The following is a 20,851-nucleotide window of genomic DNA, read 5'->3' on the forward strand; positions in this document are numbered from 1 at the left end:
GGAAGGCTGAGGCGGAAGGATCGCCAGAGCCCAGCAGGTCAAGGCTGCGGTGGCCGGGAGCGGCCACTGCACTCCAGTCCGGGCGACAGAGTGAGACTCCAACTCAAAAAAAAAAAAAAAAAAAAAGTTTTAAAGACGAAATCTGAGTGAGAAAAGACAATACAGCACTCATTCCTTTATCAATATTTGGAGACGTTTCTAAGCACCTGTTATACACACACACTCTAGGCACTGCATTAGAAAACCACAGGTAACACAGGAGCATCCCAGATGGTCCGCATGATGGACACCAGGTGGAGGGAAGACAGACAAGGAAGTAGTAGAGAAAGAGGACATCCAACATGGGAAGGGGACAAGCCTGCCTATCTGCTAAGGGGAAAACATCCGTGGCACGAAAGAGACAGAAGACGTAGGGACAACAGGAATGTTTAAAAGAAGAAAGATCTTAAGAAAGGGAAGAGAAGTGTCCACAGCTCACCCGGAGCCCGGGCCTCAGACGGGCCCATGTGGGTAGGTGGACAGGCGCTCGGGGGCACGGGGCTATACCCACATGTGCCGTTGTGCAAAGGCTGTAGGCGATGCCATCTCCTGAGCTGCTGACAGAAGGTAAGGGTGCGGAGGAGGCAAGCAGGCTGAGGACACTCAGGAAAGGATTCACACAGGGCGTGTGGGAGCCAAGCACAACTTGGTCAGGACCCCAGTACACACGTGGGTAAACTCAAGAGGCAGCGAAAAGCTACTGCAAACAGCACTGACTACTGGCACACAGCACAGTCATGGAGTATCCTTTATTTAGCTTGAGTACATCCAAATTATCATGATATCAAAAGCAAATCTCTAAAATAGATACGCATTTTGTGATAAAAAATCCACACAGTTCAGTTACAAAATTTCCTACATATGGTTTATATACAACATTAAATAAAATGTAGACAATACAATTTTTACAATTTAGGAAGTTAGGTTTTTTCCTTTTATTAAAGTCATACAAGCTAAAGAGACAGTTTATCCTAGACTTTCAGCCTGTCCCCTGACCACCAGAGTAGTAGAACTTCCTACCAAGTAGTAGTTGGCTTTATCGTGCAAGATTTTTAAAACCACTCAAAGTAGGAACTAGCTTCTGACCAGTCACTGAAGTACATGCTTACCTGAACCCACGTGGCCTGCATATTTGACAAGGCACTTCCCTGTCTCTATGCTCCAGAGCAAAGCTGTGTGATCTGCAAGATCAAGATTAAGAAGTTGTAACTTAGTATCATCAAATTTAAGTACAAGAATGAGATAAATACTCTAAAAACAGGAAGCTGCACTATCACTAGTATGCAGCAACTTGGATTCCATTACTCTAACATTCAGTTGATCAAAGAAAACATTTCCAAGATCAGAGAGAATATGACCTGTCTGAGGCCATGAAGTTGGCGAACAGACAACGCAAGACACGCTTTCCTAGTTTACAATTACGCTGCCTGAATCACACCTGAAACTTACATACAGCGGTCACTCATATCATGGTTTCATTATTCTATCGAAGAATTAAAATTCTTCAGAACATCTTCCAACATTCAAATAGCATCCAAATCCAGTTACAAATTATTTGCGATAAATAAGTATTACTTTGGGCCTTTCCTCCTACAGACATTAGTTAAGGTAGGTTTAATAGGGAAATTGATCGATGCTAATTATCCAATGAAATCTGAAATACCAGTAAGGACCCCTTTATTCTTTTTTTTAAGTTTTCAAACAAAGTTATTAGCAAGAAAAAGAGAAGAAGGAAGATTCATGGCAGAAATACCTGCCATGAGAACATTTTTCAAAGAAAAGCTGCCTTGTTCTTTTCTTTAAAGTCATGATTTCCAAAGCAGTCTGAAACACATCACCTTCTTCACCACTCTAACCAGCTGATCATGCTCACTTCTACCACTGAAAAGCAGAGTCCACGAGTGGTTACAAGCTGGGAAGTCATTTTAATAAGTGAATACCTGCCGGGTTCAGTGGCTCAGCCTATAATCCCAGCACTTTGGGAGGCCTGAGCCCGCAGGTTCGGGACCAGTCTGGGCAACTTGGTGAGATTCTCATCTTTACAATAACTAAAAAATTAGCCGGGCATGGTAGCACATGCCTGTAGTTCCGGCTACTTGGAAGGCTGAGGCAGAAGGATCGCAGGAGCCCAGTGGGTTGACACTGGAGTGGCCATGAGCATACCAATTGCACTCAAGCCTGGGCAGTGGAGTGAGACTCCAACTCAAAAAAAGAAAAAATAAAAAGTGAGCACCAGGCGGTGCAGCGGCTCAGGCTATAGTCCCAGCACTTTGGGAGGCGGAGGTGAGAGGATTGTCTGAGCTCGAGGGTTCGAGACCAGCCTGGGCAACTTGGTGAGACCTTGTCTCTACAATAAATCACAAAAATCAGCCAGGCGTGCATCTGTAGTTCCAGCTATTTGGAGGGCTGAGGCGAAAGGATTGCCTGAGCCCAGCAGGTTGAGGCTGCAGTGGCCGTGAGTGTGCCACTGTACTCCAGCCTGGGCAACAGAGTGAGACTTCAACTCAAATAAATAAGTGATCACCATTTTTAATTTTGGTAATTTTTGTCAGAAGGGGTATTAGGCCATCTTAGATAGCTACCATAAAATACCGTTTTTTAGAGCAAAGGAAGAGGTCTTTCTCCATACTTCACCCCGTGACTCCTGCAGGCAAACCCTAGGGGATGCTGCCAGTCGCACTCCCGAGATATTGTGCATTTTCAGTTTTCACAGCATCTACCCTCAGTTGTACTTCACTCATGGAATAAAACATCAAACATAGCTACAAATCATGATCACACTTAGTTATGGCTAAAAAACAACAAGGCCAGTAGCAAAAATTACCCATGTCGAAAAAATATTCCACCTTATGCTGCCACTTCCATTCAAATACCGATTCCTTGACACCATTATATCCAATCTACCCAAAACAAGTATGTCCTTCCTGAGACACTCAGCCCACCAGGTGCTGTGACACCCACCCATAAGACCACATGGCTGGCTGCAGCTACAACACCCGCTATGGGATCACAGCATGCACAACTCAGCAGGCCTGGGCTCCAAGCATCACCATGCTCCCACATCAAGGGCAATGCACTAGTTCCAATGGCTCCTCCAGCACACCTCTCTGTGTTCAGTGATCCTTCTCTCACGGGCAACTGAGCATCAGTCACTCAGGTATCAAGCTCGGCCACACTTCTGCAAGCTGGCTGGGTCCACGTGTGACTCACCAGCCGACGCAGTCCCAAGCACCACTGGCTGTGTCCTGGCGACGCTGACATCCCAGATGCCATCCCTGTGGCCAATGTACTCTTTCACAAGCTGGCAGACAGCCCTCGACGTGGTAGTCTTGAAGCTGGAGACAATCTAAAATCGACAAGGGAATCAGTCTTGCTAAATAATCTGCTGAAGTGCATGTTTCTAAGAAAGGCAAAACAAAAAAGTCTTGAAAAATGCATAAATCACTGAACAGAGATTGCACAGTGATTAAAGCACTAAAGGAACAGAGCATAAGCAGAACAGAACTAAAGGCCTGTCTGGTAATGTACGTCACTCTGCTAGCTGCACAGAGCAATGAGGTACTTACGACGGCTACAGAAGGCCTCCCCACCTCAGGCTGACAGGAGCAAATACATAATGTCCTACTGTAGAAGAGCGGATTTCGGTATTTCAAGTCATTCTTCCCCAGATTTTCAGACAAAATTTCTAAATTCTTTAAGAAATAAAAAATAGCTAGCTAGACACCCAGACATGAGAGTCAGCACTAATTACTTTGACACGAGGGGGACTTTTGTTTCTTTTCTATTTTCATTTACACCAGTCACATACTATCAAGAGGAAAAAAAGCCCATGGTGAGGAGGAATCAAACAGATACACAGGTTTGTCCAAGACTGTTTATTGAGCATGTGCTCAGAGTGGGCACTGGGCTGATGGAGGGCGCAAAGCTCTCAGCCCCGTGGGGGACAGACATGGAAACAGCAGACCCCAGAAAACACACAGAATGGCACACAGTTCTCATCTTCTCTTGTGAGGAAAAATATAAAGTGAGTAAGGAAAAAAATGAATTAAACACAAAGATGTCTTCAGAGTTTGGTCTCCAAGTTGTTCTCAGCTTTTAAGTAAATCAGTATAACACAGATTACTCAGAATAACGAACCCCCCCCAAATCAAGTGAAAAACAAAAATCAGTGGCATTATACAGCGTGTTTTAAACATTGATTTAGCAAAGCCCTGAAAAATGTATCTAAATTCACTCTTACATAAACACATTAAAGAAAAACCCACAATCCATGGTTACATCAAATCAGGTATGCACATGTAAATTATTCCTCCAACACAGTGAAAAAAAAAACTTGATGAAGAGTTCTATAAACAGGTTCCTCTAGACTTGGTTACAGGAATGATAAAAGCACTTGTTCTACTTCAAACCCATCATCCTCCTTTCTTTCTGAAAGCTAATACCCTATTCAACCCAGCAGAAGTAGGCCTCCACAACATGGGAAGTGCTTTTGCTTACACAAAGTGCCATTGAGATGTTAAATAATTATGTTCCCAGTGTAGGAGGATGTGAAGTTAACACACAAAACCTTTCCCACAATCAGCTGTGGTACATTTCCTTGTCCAGATCTCTCACTATTTCCAAGGTAAACAATAGGGCTGCAGAAGCAAGCTGGTGGAGTCACATTCTTCGCCTGTCGCTTTAGGGGAGAAGAGGGCTTCTGCCCGGGAGCTGCCATGCATCCTGGCGTGACCACGCAGAAGCGCTGTGCCGTTTGTTTCTCCCATGCTGCTTCCAAGATGCCCACTGCCCTCTGGCCACCTATGAACTTTAACTCTTTGTTCCTAAAAAGCTGACTTAGCCACAAGTGCAAAGAGGCCCAAGAAAACACAGGGGATTGCTGAGAAGGGACGTTCGTGACAGAAAAGCAGCAAAGTGATGCCCACACCTGCCACCCTAATGTCTTAACTGACATACAATCTAAAGCCCTTTTCTAAAAATGCGCAAGAGCTTTGTTCCTGATGTAAGATACCTATTTTTATGAAAACACCTGCGACCATTTTCACAAGCTTTTCTGAAGGGGTCCGCAGGCTGGATGGCCCCACGTCCCTCCCACAAAGGCATCAGGAGCAGGAGCCACTCAGGGAGGGGAAGCGCCTCTTGAGGGTTCTGTCTCACCAAGCACGCCACTTGCCTCTCACAGCTCGAGGTCCGAAGGAAGGACAGTAAGGAATCTAGACTGTGGCCTTTCTCTTGTTGCAACCAGAATGCATTCTGTCACCAGATTATGTATTCACTTTTCAGTGGTATTTTCTACTTTCATTATTATTTTTTAAGACAGGTATACAAGGTATGTAAAAGCTATAAAGACCATTAGTAATATGCTTCTTATAAATTTAGATGAACTTCTAAGCATCGGCTTTTGATATCTTTCATACTTTAATATCTTTAATAGTATTTTTAAAAGCCAAGTATTACTGAACATATCCTTACCTTTGTCCAACTCTTACTTTTTTACTGCTCATGATAAGGAATAACTTTATATAATCCTTTCTTCCTCTATTCCAGAAATAACCAGAAGTTTCAGAACTCTAAGACCATACACGGTATACACACAACTGTAACACCAGAAGAAGCAGTATAACTCAAGATAGAGTAACAACAAGTTAAACGGGGAAGAACATAATTTCACACTTCATTTTGAAGAAAAAATTAAAGTTAATTTATTAAAAATTTCAAAACTTAAGAATGTTAGCCAGATATTACATGACAAAAAAAATTAAATTAGCAGTTTACATCATCAAAGGATGTTAACAAAAGAAAATAAGCGCCATAGAAATCCCAGCAACTTCTGATTTTCTTTTTTAATAAATAATTACCAAAGTCTTTCAAATAACAAGAAATAGCAGGATGACTAAATTTGCTCTATTAGTTGTAGTTAATCTCACTGTAGATGTCCTGCTAAATAAGTTTAAGCTTGAGGAAACTGGAAAAATAAAAAGCTAATAATAACAACAATTTATGCTATCATAGCAAACTCAACTGAAAACTTCAACTTTTCCCCTCGGGTTTAGCAAAAGAAATGTGCATTCACTAATGTTAGGTAATCAATTTATCTTTTGTATCCTTGAAATGCTCCAAAATAGAGATGCACACAAAATTATTCAAAGTATTACTTCATAAAAGTTCTCCATCATAGATAAATGAATTCCCAGATAGTTAAAACCTTGCCAATTTAAGAAGGTCAGAACAAGATAGTTTAAAAAAAAAATAGTAATACCATAAATGTTCCTATTTGCCTCAGAGACAGACCTTCATTCCTGATCATACTTAGAAACTTGAAGAAAATAAAAATGTAAATTTAGGTCAGAACATAATTTTCATTACTTTACAGCTATTTATTTCTTTCTTCAAATCCGGAGCCTTTATATTAGACCAATTAGCAAAAGAAACTACATATCCCCTCTAAAGATAACATATTTACTAATACAGAATACATTAACCCCAGTAAGTATAAGTGTCTAAGGGTCTGCATACTGTGGCCACTTAACATTTGATACTGCTTTCAAAAATTAAATTTTTCTAAAAACCATTTCTCTCTTTCTATTACTACACCTTTCCAGTTGGAAAATTTGCAACTTAAAGTACACATCCACACACCTTAAACACCACACGACTGGCTCAAGAGCCAGGGCCCTGCATACCTTGCTGGTGGAAGCCTTGTACGTGGTCTTTAGTTTCTGCGAAAGCTGGCTGGTGCTGTGACTGGCTGCAGAGACAGAGAACAACAATCAAGCACAATTACACAACCAGAGAGCCACAGCATCACAAGCGGGACTCCCATCTCACCCCAGGGGGCTCGTTCATCCCCAGTGGCGCAGAGCCATGCCCAGCTGTAGCAGGACCAGCCCCCTTGACCCTTGTTCTTCTAGACCCACACCTGAACTGGGAGTCTCAAGCTTTGCTGACCGCAAAAGGCAAACCAGCCAGCATCCTTCACTAAATTCCAAATGTCCCACACACGCCACCTGCAGGACAGCAATGCACGGCACGTGCCTTACCTTTGGTTTTCAGTTGGCCCTTACTCAGCTCTGCCCCATCGATCACTTGTCCTTCAGCAGCTAAACGCTCATTAAGAGTATCGATTTCTCTACGCACTGGGGACAAAAAATTTTTTCAAAAATGTAAAGTATGCTATGTTTAAATGCATCACCTCCAAAACTGCACACAGGAAGCGTTATAGGTCAGTGCTGTCTAAACAATGACATAATAGTTTAAAGTACAAAATCACAATTTACAGAGTTCTGAAAAACCTCAAGACATCACTCAAGACCCCATTCCAAAATTAAAAGTCCACACATCCTTGCTGTACCATGGAAGAGGCTGCTCTCAGAGCCTCGAGCGGGACACCTGCATCTCAACAGAGCTTTCCTCTGTGCCTGGCACTGTCGGTAGCTCAGTGAATATTTACAGTCTGGCTGAGAATAGTCACTGCAACTGGGGGAAAACATGCAGCAACAACATGTAACTACGGAAGTATGGCATCATGTAACTGTCAAGTGGGGATTATATATAAGAAAGGCTAAGAATTCAAGAAAAGTTCTGAAAAGGAGTAAAAATTACAGAATCACACAGCAAAAGAGAAGTATATAAAGGAAAGGCACGGATTATGAGACACAGCATGGTGCCAGGTGCAGTGGCTCATGCCTATAATCCTAGCACTGTGGGAAGCTGAGGCGAGAGGACTGCCTGAGCCCAGGAGTTCGCAACCAGCCTTGGGAACATAGCGAGACCTGGCCTCTACCAAAAAAAAGGCACAGCTTGGGCACAAACCCTGAGAAACTGTCTATCCCTCTGGGCATCAGGCCTACGCAGTGGTTGCATCACCCACACTGTGCAGAAGAGGAGGGAGGCTCCATCAGGGAAGTTCAGCCAGGGAAGCAACGAGGTAAGGAAGCTGGGTTCACTTTGCGCATACCTGCCCAGCTCTAGAGCTCGAGCCCTTGCTGCTAGACCTCGAAGCCTCCCAGGACTGTATAAAGAGGAGGCCAATGTGGTGGAAGAGTCTACGTGAGAGCAGAATGAGGTTCAGTCAGGACAAAGCTGGGGCTAGAGGTTCTAAACAGCACCCAGTCTAAGCAACTTGGATGTTATCTTGCTTGCTTGCTTGCTTTTTGAGTCAGGGTCAGCGACCTCCTAGGTTTAAGCAACCCTTCCACCTCAGCCTCCTGAGTAGCTGGGACTACAGGTGCCTACCACCACACTCAGCTAAAAATTTTTTTTTCCAAGAGTCGTGTAGAGTCAAGGTTTAGCTATGCTGCCTATGCTGGCCTCAAACTCCTGGGTTCAAGCAATCTGCCCACCTCAGCCTCCCAAAGTGCTAGATTACAAGTATGAGTCACTGCATCCAGTCTGGATTTTATCTTGTAGGCACCAGGGAGCCACCAAAACCTTACAGGACTAGATAACATAAACTCCAAGTATCTGCTAGAATTAGCAATTCACAATCCTATAGTTTCTTGAATAAACTGCATAAATGCCTAAAACACAAAGCCTTAGACTCAAAAATATTCCAGTTGTTAAAACTCTTGACACTTAAAAAAACCCTTAGGCCAGGCTCGGTGGCTCAGCCTGTAATCCCAGTACTTTGGGAGGCCAAGGCGAGTGGACTGCCTGAGCCCGCAGGTTCGCGACCGACCCAGGCAACTTGGAAAGACCTCACCTCTACAATAAAATAAAATAAAAATAGCCAGGTGCGGTAGCACACACCTGTAATTCCAGCTACTTGGAAGGCTGAGGCAGAAGGATCGCCGGAGCCCAGCAGGTGGAAGCTCCGGAGACCGGGAGCGTGCCACTGCACTCCAGGCTGGGCGACAGAGTGAGACTCAAACGCAAACAAAAAAAAAAAACTTAAAATCAGATGCAGTACATGGTACCCAATTTTTTATTTTACAAAAGGTTGGAATAATTTCTCCCTCTATACATTTTCAGAGTGAACTTTAAAAAAGGAGACTCCAGTATTAGAACGTTAAATTTTCCAACAGCAAAGTTTCAATGACAAAAGATATCATTCTCTTCATTATTAATCCAGCCACAACACTTAAGGGTAAAAAACAGCATAATGATGCAAATGATGCTTGTTAGTATTCAATTTTTGGTATCAACTTGTAGATAAAGTATGAAAGACTTGATTATAGCTGCATTTACCTAATATAAATTTTATACACACAAACTCTAAAAAAGAAACACTGGCAAGTAATGGAACAGCAAAAAGGACATGTCTGCTTTCTAACATCTCATGATGAAGCATTAATGCATGTATCCTAGACTGGACAGAGATAAATCCAGAAGTAGATTATTTACATTTACAGAAATAATCACCAGAAGAACTGAAAGCAAGAAAATACAAGGCTGGGGATGGTGGCTCATGCCTATAATCCCAACACCTAGAGAGGCCAAGGCTGGAGGACTGCCTGAACCCAGGAGTTCAAGACCAACCTAGGTAACACAGCAAGACCTCATCGCTACAAAAAATCAAAACATTAGCTGGGCATGGTGGTGCACACCTATAGTTCCAGTCACTCAGGAGGCTGAGGAGGATGGATCACCTGAGCCCAGGAGATCGAGACTATGGTGAGCTATGATCACATCACTGTACTCCAGCCTGGATGACAGAGTGAGACTCTGGCTCAAAAAAAAAAAAAAAATTCACAATTTCAACTGGCAGGTGTAGTAAGCAGGGTAATGGCCCCCCAAAGATGCCTGTGCCCTAAACCCTATAATCTGTGAATACAATACACATCACAGGCACAAGGAACTCCACAGGTGGGAGATGACCCTGGACTATCTGGGAGCCCAACCCAATCACACTCACCCTTATGAGGGGAGGAGAGCATAGGATAGGTCAGAGCACCAGTAAGGGGCCCTCTGCCAAGGAGTGCAGCAGGGGGACCTCCACCCCAAAACTGCAAGGAGCTGAACACTGTCACAGCCCACACAGGCAGGCATGCTCCTCCTGGAGCCTCCAGAGGAAGCAGAACTCTGCCAACGACTCTGGTCTGTGAGACTTGGACCAGACCCTCAAATCTGTAAGATGACAAATCTGTGTTATTTTAAGCTACCAAGCTTGTTTCAGCAGGACTTAAAGCTAATACAGCGATGAATATCTACCCATAAATTTTACTCTCAAAGGTTCCTGTGGATAGGTAAAAAGTTACAAAAGCATATTAAGATAGGAGATACTCACATTCTAAGTTTTCGATATAAAGATTTTCAAACTCTCTTTCTATCTGACCAAACAGTTCCAGAAGTGTACTGCGAACTGAGGAAGGCAGTTTAGAATCCTGCAGAAGAAGATTTTGTTTAAAATGAATAAATGAATGAACAGGAAACTCTAATTCCAAGTATCAATACACTTTTTCCAAACTCAGCATCTTTTATTCTAAACTTTTATATCCTTACATTTTTCCTTTCTTATACATAAAATGCTTAAAGAATTTAAAGTTTCAAATTTCTACAGAGGAAATTACAAATCCAACTGCACACATGGCTACCTGGGATGACATGCCATTTAAAAACAAGCACTTCTTCAAAGGAACATAATTTTCCCTTTGCAAGAGAGGACAGAAGCCTACCTGACTCAAATACTTCCAAATCTGCAGGGAAGGAAGCAGCTCCCACAAATGAAATTATACTATAGGCAGCCTTTAGCTCCTCATATGCTTTCCCAAGTGTATTTGGACGCGCTCTAGACCACTGACGGAAGAGGAGCCCACAGGGTTCTCGTCATGTCCACTGTGCTTCAAGCAAAATAAGCAGGCTATTTCCTGTCACTCTGCCTAATACCTAAAAACTGTTATGACGGGGGAAGAAAGAAAAGTCTCACCTAAAAGAACAAAATATCTGTTAGTCAAGTGAGAATATTAACTTTTCAGTCCCCAGCTGGGCAGTTTCTTCAGGACTGCGTGTCCCTCAAACCTCCCAAGAAGGCAAGGGAAGGAGCAAGTCTATGCTGTACGTCTAAGTGGGGTCACACCATGAGCAGAATCCTGAGCACCAGGTACCGTCACAAGCGTTTGCTCCTCCCGAACACTGCTAATAAAGAGGGGACGGCTTGATAGGGTCTACAGTCTACTCCAACCTCCCGGAGGAAGCACCCTATAAAATACTTTGTGTGTGTCCCCTACTCCCTGCACTCAGAGTAATTCTCCCAAAAAACCCTCAACAAATATTTCTAAAATAATGTGTCAATACTTAACTTCTCTAAGTGGCCTTTCAAAACTGATGTACAGCTGTGAGGTAACTGGACACTGACTTTTTTTCGCATTTGGTTTTTTGTGCCCCTCCCTCAGGGAGCAGCCCTGGCCAAAGATGGTCTTTGCCGAACATGCGTTTTCCCTGTAACAAGTCCCGGGGCTAAGGAGTCAGGGATGCAGGCAACCAAGTAGCCTAAAACAGGGCAGTCATCGCTCTTCATCACTGTGACGTGGACACTGCACAGGAATCTGCACAGTTAAGCTGCTTGCGTATAAACTGCCTGCTGTGCCCTCCCAAGGCATAGCTCCTCACGACTGTTGCCATCAGTTCCCTTGTGTAAGTGTAACGGCCAGTGTCTATCCCTACTGGACCTCCCGGTGACTCCTTTGAAGTATGTGAGGAGCACTACATGCAAACCCTCTCAGATCTGGGGCTACCATTTTAAGGGAAAATGGCATTTTAGCAATATGAATGTTACAGTTACCACAGATTTCTCACATACATTTTACAAACAACTTAAACTCACTAGTAGGCTGTCATGATGAAAAACCAGTTTAAATATTGAATCTGGAAAAACTGGTACTACAGCCTCTCTCAACATTCTTCTAAAATATCAATGAAGAACATTATAAAACAAAAGGAGGCCGGGTTCGGTGGCTCAGCCTGAAATTCCAGCGCTTTGGGAGGCTGAGGTGAGTGGACTGCCTGAGCCCGCGGGTTCGAGACCTGCCCGGGCAGCGAGACCTCATCTCTACAATAAATCAAAAAATCAACCAGGTGTGGTAGCGCATGCCTGTAATTCCGGTTACTGGGAAGGCTGAGGCGGAAGGATCGCCGGAGCCCAGCAGGTCGAGGCTGCAGTGGCCGGGAGCGGCCACTGCACTCCAGTCTGGGCGACAGAATGAGACTCCAACTCAACAACAACAAAAAAAAAACCATCAATGGGGAAACTCCAGTAACTACAAGACGTAAACCTGCACTAACTGGGAATCACAATTAACATGCAACTCTGCCCAGCCTGCAGCCTTGGCATGTTCCACTCCCTCTCCATGAACTTTCCCTCCTTGCAAGAGTCACTTCCTCAGAGAAGCCTTTCCGACTCCCACACAAGGACAAATCTCCTCTCACATGCATCAGTGCCAACTCATCTCCACTCGTGTTTTAAGATCCTTATTGTTGAGCAACCAAGATATTACATTTACTTGAATATCCTGTTCATCTTAATATAAAAGTAACTGCTATGAAAAAGAAAGCTGAGATGCTGGCATTAACCTCGCCTTGGTTAAAAAAAAAAAGGTAATTAAGAGACCAAACATACAGGGAAGTGAGAACTTTGCCACTAGAGGGCAGCTGAGCCCAGGAGAGTACACCTTCCAAAATCACCTTCCAGCCTTTTCGATCAGTGGTCCTTTCCCGTTCCATTCTGTTTCACAGACCCGGAAATGAGGTGCTCAACTTGTTACCACTTGAGGAAACCAAAGACAGAAAAGCTGCTGTGACTGAGCAACACTGCTGAATGCATCTGCCTTTCACCACATCACTAGTAGGCTGGTCGAAGCTGAGCCCAGCACCCCAGGCAGGCAGCAGCAAGCTCTCCAGACCACAGGCAGTGCGGGACACGTGCACAGACGCCGTGGCTCTCTGCAACAGGGGAGTGCCCCTCCCTGCAACCACCCCCTTCGAAGCCTGCGCCAGACTGGCGAAGCTAAGGCGTGTCGAGTGAGCCCTGACATTGTATCTCACTCAGTCAGACTCATCTTCACTCTTTCTTCTGCATCGCTCTCCAATGACTGAAAGAGCACTGCTGTATGCTTCGTCTCAAATGTGACTGCTCCTGTTGCTCAGTTCAAACCTATGGGCGACTGGCACGTCTGTGTTCTCGGATGGTTTCGTTCGCACCTACCATGCCAAACGCTAGCACCAGACACCCTGGCTCTCTTCCTCCTGCTGCAGGGGAAGGCAGAGCGCCTCACCCTGGCCACTCACAGAGCATGCCAGTTGGCCCACTCCAGCCCATTCAACACGCAAGAGCCATTGAGGGAGCGTGGGAGACACAAAGGACAGAGCCGTAAGAGTAGCGCAGAGGACTAGGTCATGCACTTTGGGGAATTCTGAGTTTCCTTCCCAATGGTTACCATGAGATGTGACGGCCTCCTGTATTACATCACAATGGAGGTCAGGTACTCACAAAGGCCCAGAGAACATGTTTACCTCATTCGGGAAGTAGCTCAAGAACATGGCAGCACAGGAAGCTGCAGAATTTTCACCATGAGAAATGTAAGTAAATCTAAAAATTAAAACCACTTATCCGCACTAACATGGTAGCCACTTGACAATTTAAATTTCAATGTCAGGCCAGGCACAGTGGCTCACACCTGTAATCCCAGCACCTTGGAAGGCTGAGGTGAGAGGATTGCCTGAGCTCACGGGTTCAAGACCAGCCTGGGCAACACGGCAAGACCTCGTCTCTACAGCAAATAAAAAAAAATTAGCCAGGCATGGTGGCACGCGCCTGTAGTTCCAGCTACTTGGAAGGCTGGGGCTGAAGGTACACCTGAGCCCAGTAGATCAAGGCTATGGTGGCTGTGAACACGCCACTGCACTCCAGCCTGGGCAACAGTGAGACTGACTCAAAAAAACATTTCAATGTCAAGTAATTAAAATCACTTGTAATGAACATTTTTAAGTTAAAGTAATTAATTTTTTAATGAATCAAAATCTTTAAAAATTAAAATTTCAGGCCCTAAGACAGCAGCACATGTGCCTTGTGCTCCTCTATCAGACACCACAGGCACGGACACTTCTGTCATCACCAGAGTCTGCCACGCAGCTCTGGTTTCACTCTTCTAAATGTTGTGGCTGAATTGTGTCCCCCAAAGTCCTATGTTGAGTCCAAGGGCCCAGGACCTTGGAAGTGACTGTGTTTGGAGAAAGGGCCTTTAAAGAGGTGATTAAGGTAAAATGAGGTTCTCCAAACAGGTGGGCCCTAATCCAGGCTGACTGGTATCCTTGTAAGAAGAAGAGAGGAGGACACAGACACACAGTGGAACAACCTCGTGAGGACACAGGGAGAAGACTGGGTGCACAAGCCACAGAGACAGGCCTCAGGAGGAACTAGCCCTTCCAACACTTTGATCTACGACTTTTAGCTTCCAGGACTGTGAGAACATAAATTGCTGTTGTTTAAGCCACCTAGTCTGAAATATTTTGCTATAGCAGCCCTAGCAAAGCAATACACTAAGAATATCAAAGTTGGGTCAGGCGCAGTGTTTCGTGCCTATAACCCCAGCATTCTGGGAGGCTGAGGCAGTATGACTGCTTGAGTCAAGAAGTTCATTCAAGACCAGTCTGGACAACACAGCAAGAATTTGCCTCTACAAAAAAAGAAAAAATTAAACCAGGCGTAGTGGTGCAAGCCTGTAGTTCCAGTTACTCAGAGGCCAAGGCAAGAGGATCGCCTAAGCCCAGGAGTTAAAAGGCTTCAGTGAGCCATGATCATGCCACTGCACTCCAGCCTGGACAACAGAGAACCCAACTCAAAAAAAAGAGAAAAAAAAAAGTGTAATCTCAAGGGCTAAATTTGGGATGTTTTAAATTACAGGTATTTTTTTAAAAAAGGAATATCAGGCCGGGCTCGGTAGCTCAGCCTATAATCCCGCGCTTTGGAAGGCCGAGGTGAGTGAACTGCCTGAGCCCATGGGTTTGAGATCCGCCTGGGCAACTTGGTGAGACCTCATCTCTACAATAAACCCACAGTACGATTCCTCCAAAATTCCAGCCAAAAATGAAGGCACTCCCCTGCTGGCCATAGCCTCGGCGCCTCCTTTAGACGATGAATTTTTCCCCGAGGAGGAGATGGAGATGGAGTTGGAGGAAGAAGTGATTGGTATCATAAGCGAAAAAATCCTGGTAATGTTGCCAAGGTACCTCCTCCCATACCTAGAAATAAGGTGAAAACACCGAAATTCACACCTGGGTATGTGTCTCCAGCTAATGTAGGTATGCAGGGAGCCAGAAAAAAGGCAGAAGAAGAGGGAGATTTTACCTTATCTTCTTGCTTTCCAGTAATTTATATGGAAGAAGGCACAGTAAACGAGGCACCTCACTGGGAGCCGCTACCATATAAATTGATTAAGGAACTTAAAGAGGCTTGTACTCAGTATGGTCCTACGGCTCCTTATACTATTACTATTATGGAACAATTTGCCACTCGGTGGATGACATCACAAGATTGGTGACAACTTGCTAAAAGCTGTTTGTCAGGAGGAGCCTATTTACTATGGACAACTGAATTTGAAGATCAGGTAAGGATCCAGAAGACTGCTAACCAGCAGAGGGATCCAGATCAGTTTCTTATTTCTAGCAATATGCTGTTTGGAAGAGAATTATATGAGTCAGTTGACAGTCAACTAATCTTACCCAAGAAGTTTTACTCCAGGTAAATTCTTGTGCAAGTAAGGCTTGGAAGAAGTTACCTATTAATTCTACTCAGACTACCTCACTATCTGATCTTAAGCAAAAACCAGATGAAACTTACGAGGAGTTTGTCTCTAGACTTACAACAGCAGTAAATAGAGTAATCTCTAATGCAGAAGCAGCAGATATCCTTATTAAACAGTTGGCTTTTGAGAATGCTGACAGTACTTGCCAAGCTTTGATTAGACGGATTAGAAGAACAGGACAATTAACTGATTATATCAGGCAGTGTGCTGATATTAACCCTGCCGTTATGCAGGGTATGGCAATAGCCGCCGCCTTGAAGGAAGAAACTTATGCACAATTTGTGCAGGGAATGAAAAATGGTAATAATAAATCAAAAAACAGCTCGGTTTTAACTTGTTATAACTGTGGGCAGCCTGGCTATATTAGTAGGGACTGCCCAGCCAAATAAGGGTTGCAGGAAGCCCTGATGCAACAGCCTAATGAGAGCTCTCGACCAAAGTATCTGTGTCCTAGGTGTCAGAAAGGATTTCACTGGGCTAGGGATTGCAAATCCAAATTTTATAAAAATGGCACTCTGTTAACTAAACAACAATCTACGATGCTGATTCCGGGAAACGGGCAGAGCGGCCGGCCCCGGCCCCAAATAACAATAGGGGCAGCTTCCAGCATGAACCCGTTTGTTCCCTTTGTCCCATCTCAGAACTCATCAGAGCCACCCCAAGGAGCACAGGACTGGACCTCCATTCCTCCACCAAAACAATATTAACTCCAGATGTTCCAGTTACCCCAATTGCAACAGGAGTGAAGGGCCCTCTCCCAGATGGAATAGTGAGTATAATATTAGGAAGAAGTTCCTTGTCTCTACAAGGAGTTTCTGTAATTCCTGGAGTGGTGGACTCTGACTACACAGGGGAAATCCAGGTACCTGTTGCTCCCCCTAGCAAAACCGTACAATTTTATGAAGGTCAAAGAATAGCTCAGTTACTACTCTTACCCTATCATAGAATGGGCAAGTCTCTAACCGATAAGCCCAGGGGTGACTCTGGATTTGGCTCAAGCAATTTTGCTTTCTGGGTTCAGGAAATTACTAACTCCAGACCTCCAAAAGATTTATATATTCAGGGAGTTAAAATTAAAGGTCTGCTAGATACAGGGGCTGATGTTTCTTGTATTGCTGGGAAAGACTGGCCGTCTTCCTGGCCAACACAAGTAGCCCTATCAGGACTCATTGGTATGGTCGAGCGCCCTCTGTAGCCAAAAGTTCTCAAATCTTAAATTGGACAGATAACGAAACTTCAGGAACCTTTTGTCCCTACATCATTCCTTCCATCCCCATTACACTTTGGGGACACGATACTCTTGCTCAAATGGGCATGCTTCTGTATAGTCCAGATGACAAGGTGTCAGCACAAACGCTACAAATAGGATGCGATCCCTTAAAGGGGCTTGGAAGGAACAGACAGGGCATAAAAGGACCTGTTCAGGTTGTAGAGAGGAAAGACCAGTCTGGTATTGGCTTTTCAAATATTGCCCTAGGGGCCACTATTGTTCCTGAGGCTGCTGATCCCATTACCCGGAAAGATGATAAACCAGTTTGGGTGGAACAATGGCCAATGCCCTCAGAGAAACTTAAGGCAGCAAGAGAATTAGTTCAACAGCAGTTCGAGGCTGGCCATATAGAGCCTTCTACCAGTCCTTGGAATACTCCTATATTTGTTATAAAAAAGAAATCTGGAAAATGGAGACTTTTACAGGATCTAAGAGCCATTAATGCCACCATGGAGGCTATGGGTGCACTGCAGCCCGGGCTGCCATCTCCAGTTGCTCACAGGATGCGTCAACTCCTGTTTGGATTCCTGATTGATTTATTCGAAATGCCCCCGCTAACCTGAAGACTGAGACAGGTGGCATGGACCCTGTAGACTCAAAGGAATAGACATGGAGCAATGCCTACCAACTATTACATGCTGAACAGGATTTGCAACACTCGGCCAAACAAGAATTGCACCATCCACCCTGCCAGCCAGAGGAAGGAAGAACACTGACACACCAGATGAGAGAACTTTCATTGCAGAACAAAAACTTCCCTCTCAGATTAGCCCAAAATCAAGACAACACACTATCAGATGCTGTCTAAAAACTATAACAATGTCTTCAGCGTCCGTCGTTCCCAATTACCAGCATGGGAGCAAACAGAATTTCTGGCAGAAGCAGGAGATATGGTAACTTCACAACATGCTAAAAACATAAACAAAATAAGGGTTTTCACTTCCTTTGTCCTCTCCTATTCCTCCTATAACTCCAATTCCTGCTTTCCCTACTACTCTTGCTTTTTGTCATCTGTTCTATGAGTCCCTTCGCCTTTATCTGGGAAGGAAGGGCAGGCGTCTATGGCTGTGGCACCTAGCTCTGACTTTCAGTCTTTCTCTTTAACCTTTGGAGAAGGGGCATGTGCCAAAGGCCACGGCACCTATCCCCAGCCTCCAGTCTTTCTCTTTTACCTCTGGAGAAGGGGCGGGTGCCAAAGGCCACGGCACCTAACCCCAGCCTCCAGACTTCTCACCCCCCTTTTTTCCACCCACATATCTCTTCTCAAGGGGGTGGCTAGGACAAAGGACTTATGAAGGAAGCTCTTGTTCACCTCCCATTTGTTTCTAACAACACTGAGAAGGACTGGCTGATCATTTCACGAGATTCTGGACATCCAATATGGAGAGACTGTATTTATGACTCTAAAGTGGACTATTTTTTACCCTGTGTAAAACTTGACCTTATACTTCAAGGTTAGATGGGGAAAATCCCATCTCTGCTAGATGGCATATTAATGAATGGGTACCTCCAGTGTTAACATTGACCATAAAACGTCAAAATGATGTTTATAATTTGTCTTGTAAACAAGTGTATTAACTAACTGTTTAACTGATGTTTCTTATAAGGGATTTGTTGTTCTCAGACAGACTCTTGTGAATATGGTTTAAAACACTGTCGGAAAAGATTTTTGGAATTACAGCCTTAATAGCTACTTTTCAGCTGTAGCATTACCTAAGGAAGTTCATACAGCTACGTTTGCTGATCGGCTATCTAAAAACATTTCTATTGCTGTAGCTATTCAGGAAATCGTACACCAGAAGTTAGAAAGTAAGGTTAATCTTTTAGCAGTAGGGCAAGAACTTGTGACCTTAAAAATAAAATTGAGCCGGGCTCGGTGGCTCAGCCAGTAATCCCGCACCTTGGGAGGCTGAGGTGAGTGGACTGCCTGAGCCCACGAGTTTGAGACCTGCCCGGGCAACTTAGCGAGACCTCATCTCTACAATAAATCAAAAAATCAGCCAGGCGTGGTAGCTCGCGCCTGTAGTTCCAGCTACTTGGAAGGCTGAGGCGGAAGGATCGCCGGAGCCCAGCAGGTCGAGGCTGCGGTGGCCGGGAGCAGCCACCGCACTCCAGTCTGGGTAATAGTGAGACTCCAAGTCAAAAAAATAAATAAATAAATGAAGTAAATAAATAAAATAAAATAGGCTCTCCAATGTCACTCTGAGTTTAAATCTGTCCATACTTGGGACAAAGTAACTTGGAATTTGGAACCATTCAGACCTGAGTATAGACCTTACTAAATTACATCAAGAAATTCAGGTATCATTTGCTAATCAAAAATCATTAATGTCTATACTCATCAATGTGGGAATTTGCGGAGCAGTGATTCTTTTGTTGCTGTGTTTACTCCCAATCATCTTCAGAGTGCTAAAGAAGAGCAATACGGAGTTTCATGGTTTCATGCTAAAAAATAAAAAAGGGGGAGATGTTGGGAGCCGGCCACGGAGGCCCACTGAGCATTAGGGATCAGGAAGGGCTGTTGACCCCGAGACCACTAGGATGTGTTCGGGAGCTATTGACCCCATTTCCTCCCCCTTTCTACTCAGCACTAACCAGATTAAGCTCCTGTGAACTCAAAACATAAAAACTCTGAGACTGGGACGAACACAAGCTAACTTTAGAAGCTCATTGCTCCCATTCTTCCACAAACTGCAGTTTTGGCTTTCACGCAACTTATAATTCAAACTCGGGTCACATCTAAGAGCCTTAGTATTGGTCATAGGCTTCTGGTCATGATCTTAGGATTTACTGAAGTTGAATAAATGAATTAAGGTTCATTCTTCTTCCCCCCAATCGCCGACGCCGTCTCCACCTTTGGGGTACCCTGAACCCAGCTGGAGCTGGTCTTCGGCAAACTTTATTTCAATAAAGCCCTGATCAATATTCACTTACTTGTCCTTCTAACATTTCTCTTGGCAGTCCTGTCCTCTCCTGCTCCGAGCTGTTAGTTCTTCGTATAGAAAGGCTATGTGATTTGCGTTTTTGTTTTGCTTGGCGGGCAGTCGAACAACTTCCGCTTTCTGTGGGCATTACTTCTAGAAGGTAGTGTCCTGGTCACTCCTGCAATAAGCTAAACAGTAGCAGGAAAAACAAGTATTTTATTTCTGATATGGCAAAAGTGAAATAAAAGAAAAACGGGACAAGATAATTAGTCCTTCAATTACAAGATTCCTTAGTATGGTTAACACTATATAATTTAGAACCTGACAAATTAAGATGTTTTAAAGGTAGAGACTGCAGTCTTTGTTTAAAAGGTCACGTTTTATCAAATTTCATTAACATGTTTTAAATAGCAAATAGCAAAAAATGGCTTAAAATAAAAAGCTCTCCCTTAACCCAACTTTCCCAAGGTGCAGTCTACTCCTCAGAGGAAACTGATTTTAACTCCATATTCCAGACTACACATTCAAGAGCCATGCTGTCCCAGAGAAACACAATGCAACCCATGCAAGTAACTTTAAATTTTCTAGTGTCCGCATTTATAAAAATAAAAGCATTTGAGATTACTTCCAATGACTTATTTAACCCAATATATCTAATATTTTACAGTTAACAAAAAATTAATGGAATATTTTATTACTGTTTTATGATTACCTCTGTAAAATTCAGGGTGTATTTTATATTTACAGCATATCTCAATTCAAATTCCATTAAGAGACCGGGTTCGGTGGCTCAGTCTGAAATCCCAGCACTTTGGGAGGCCGAGGTGAGTGGACTGCCTGAGCCCGCGGGTTCAAGACCCGCCTGGGCAACTTGACGAGAC

General features: G+C 44.1%; 1 protein-coding gene across 4 annotated transcripts in view; it reads right to left on the reverse strand.

The window, feature by feature from the left end:
• WDR37 (WD repeat domain 37) overlaps positions 1–20,176 on the reverse strand; it is a 76,955-nt gene extending 56,779 nt beyond the window's left edge. For 3 of the 4 annotated variants that reach the window (XM_008065708.2, XM_021716363.1, XM_021716362.1), the window contains exons 1-6: positions 19,981–20,176; positions 10,265–10,361; positions 7,080–7,175; positions 6,723–6,787; positions 3,250–3,385; positions 1,149–1,220 (exon numbers count right to left, since the gene is read on the reverse strand). In XM_008065708.2, the coding sequence (XP_008063899.1) occupies positions 1,149–1,220; positions 3,250–3,385; positions 6,723–6,787; positions 7,080–7,175; positions 10,265–10,361; positions 19,981–20,118 (604 nt within the window). In that variant the 5' untranslated portion in view covers positions 20,119–20,176. The remainder of the gene's footprint in view (positions 1–1,148; positions 1,221–3,249; positions 3,386–6,722; positions 6,788–7,079; positions 7,176–10,264; positions 10,362–19,980) is intronic. The other variant, XM_021716364.1, reaches the window with a different exon arrangement.
• Positions 20,177–20,851: the final 675 nt, after the last annotated feature.

Source organism: Carlito syrichta, unplaced genomic scaffold (assembly GCF_000164805.1).
Source record: "Carlito syrichta isolate Samal-C Ts95f unplaced genomic scaffold, Tarsius_syrichta-2.0.1 Scaffold308796, whole genome shotgun sequence".
Classification (NCBI taxonomy): domain Eukaryota; kingdom Metazoa; phylum Chordata; class Mammalia; order Primates; family Tarsiidae; genus Carlito; species Carlito syrichta.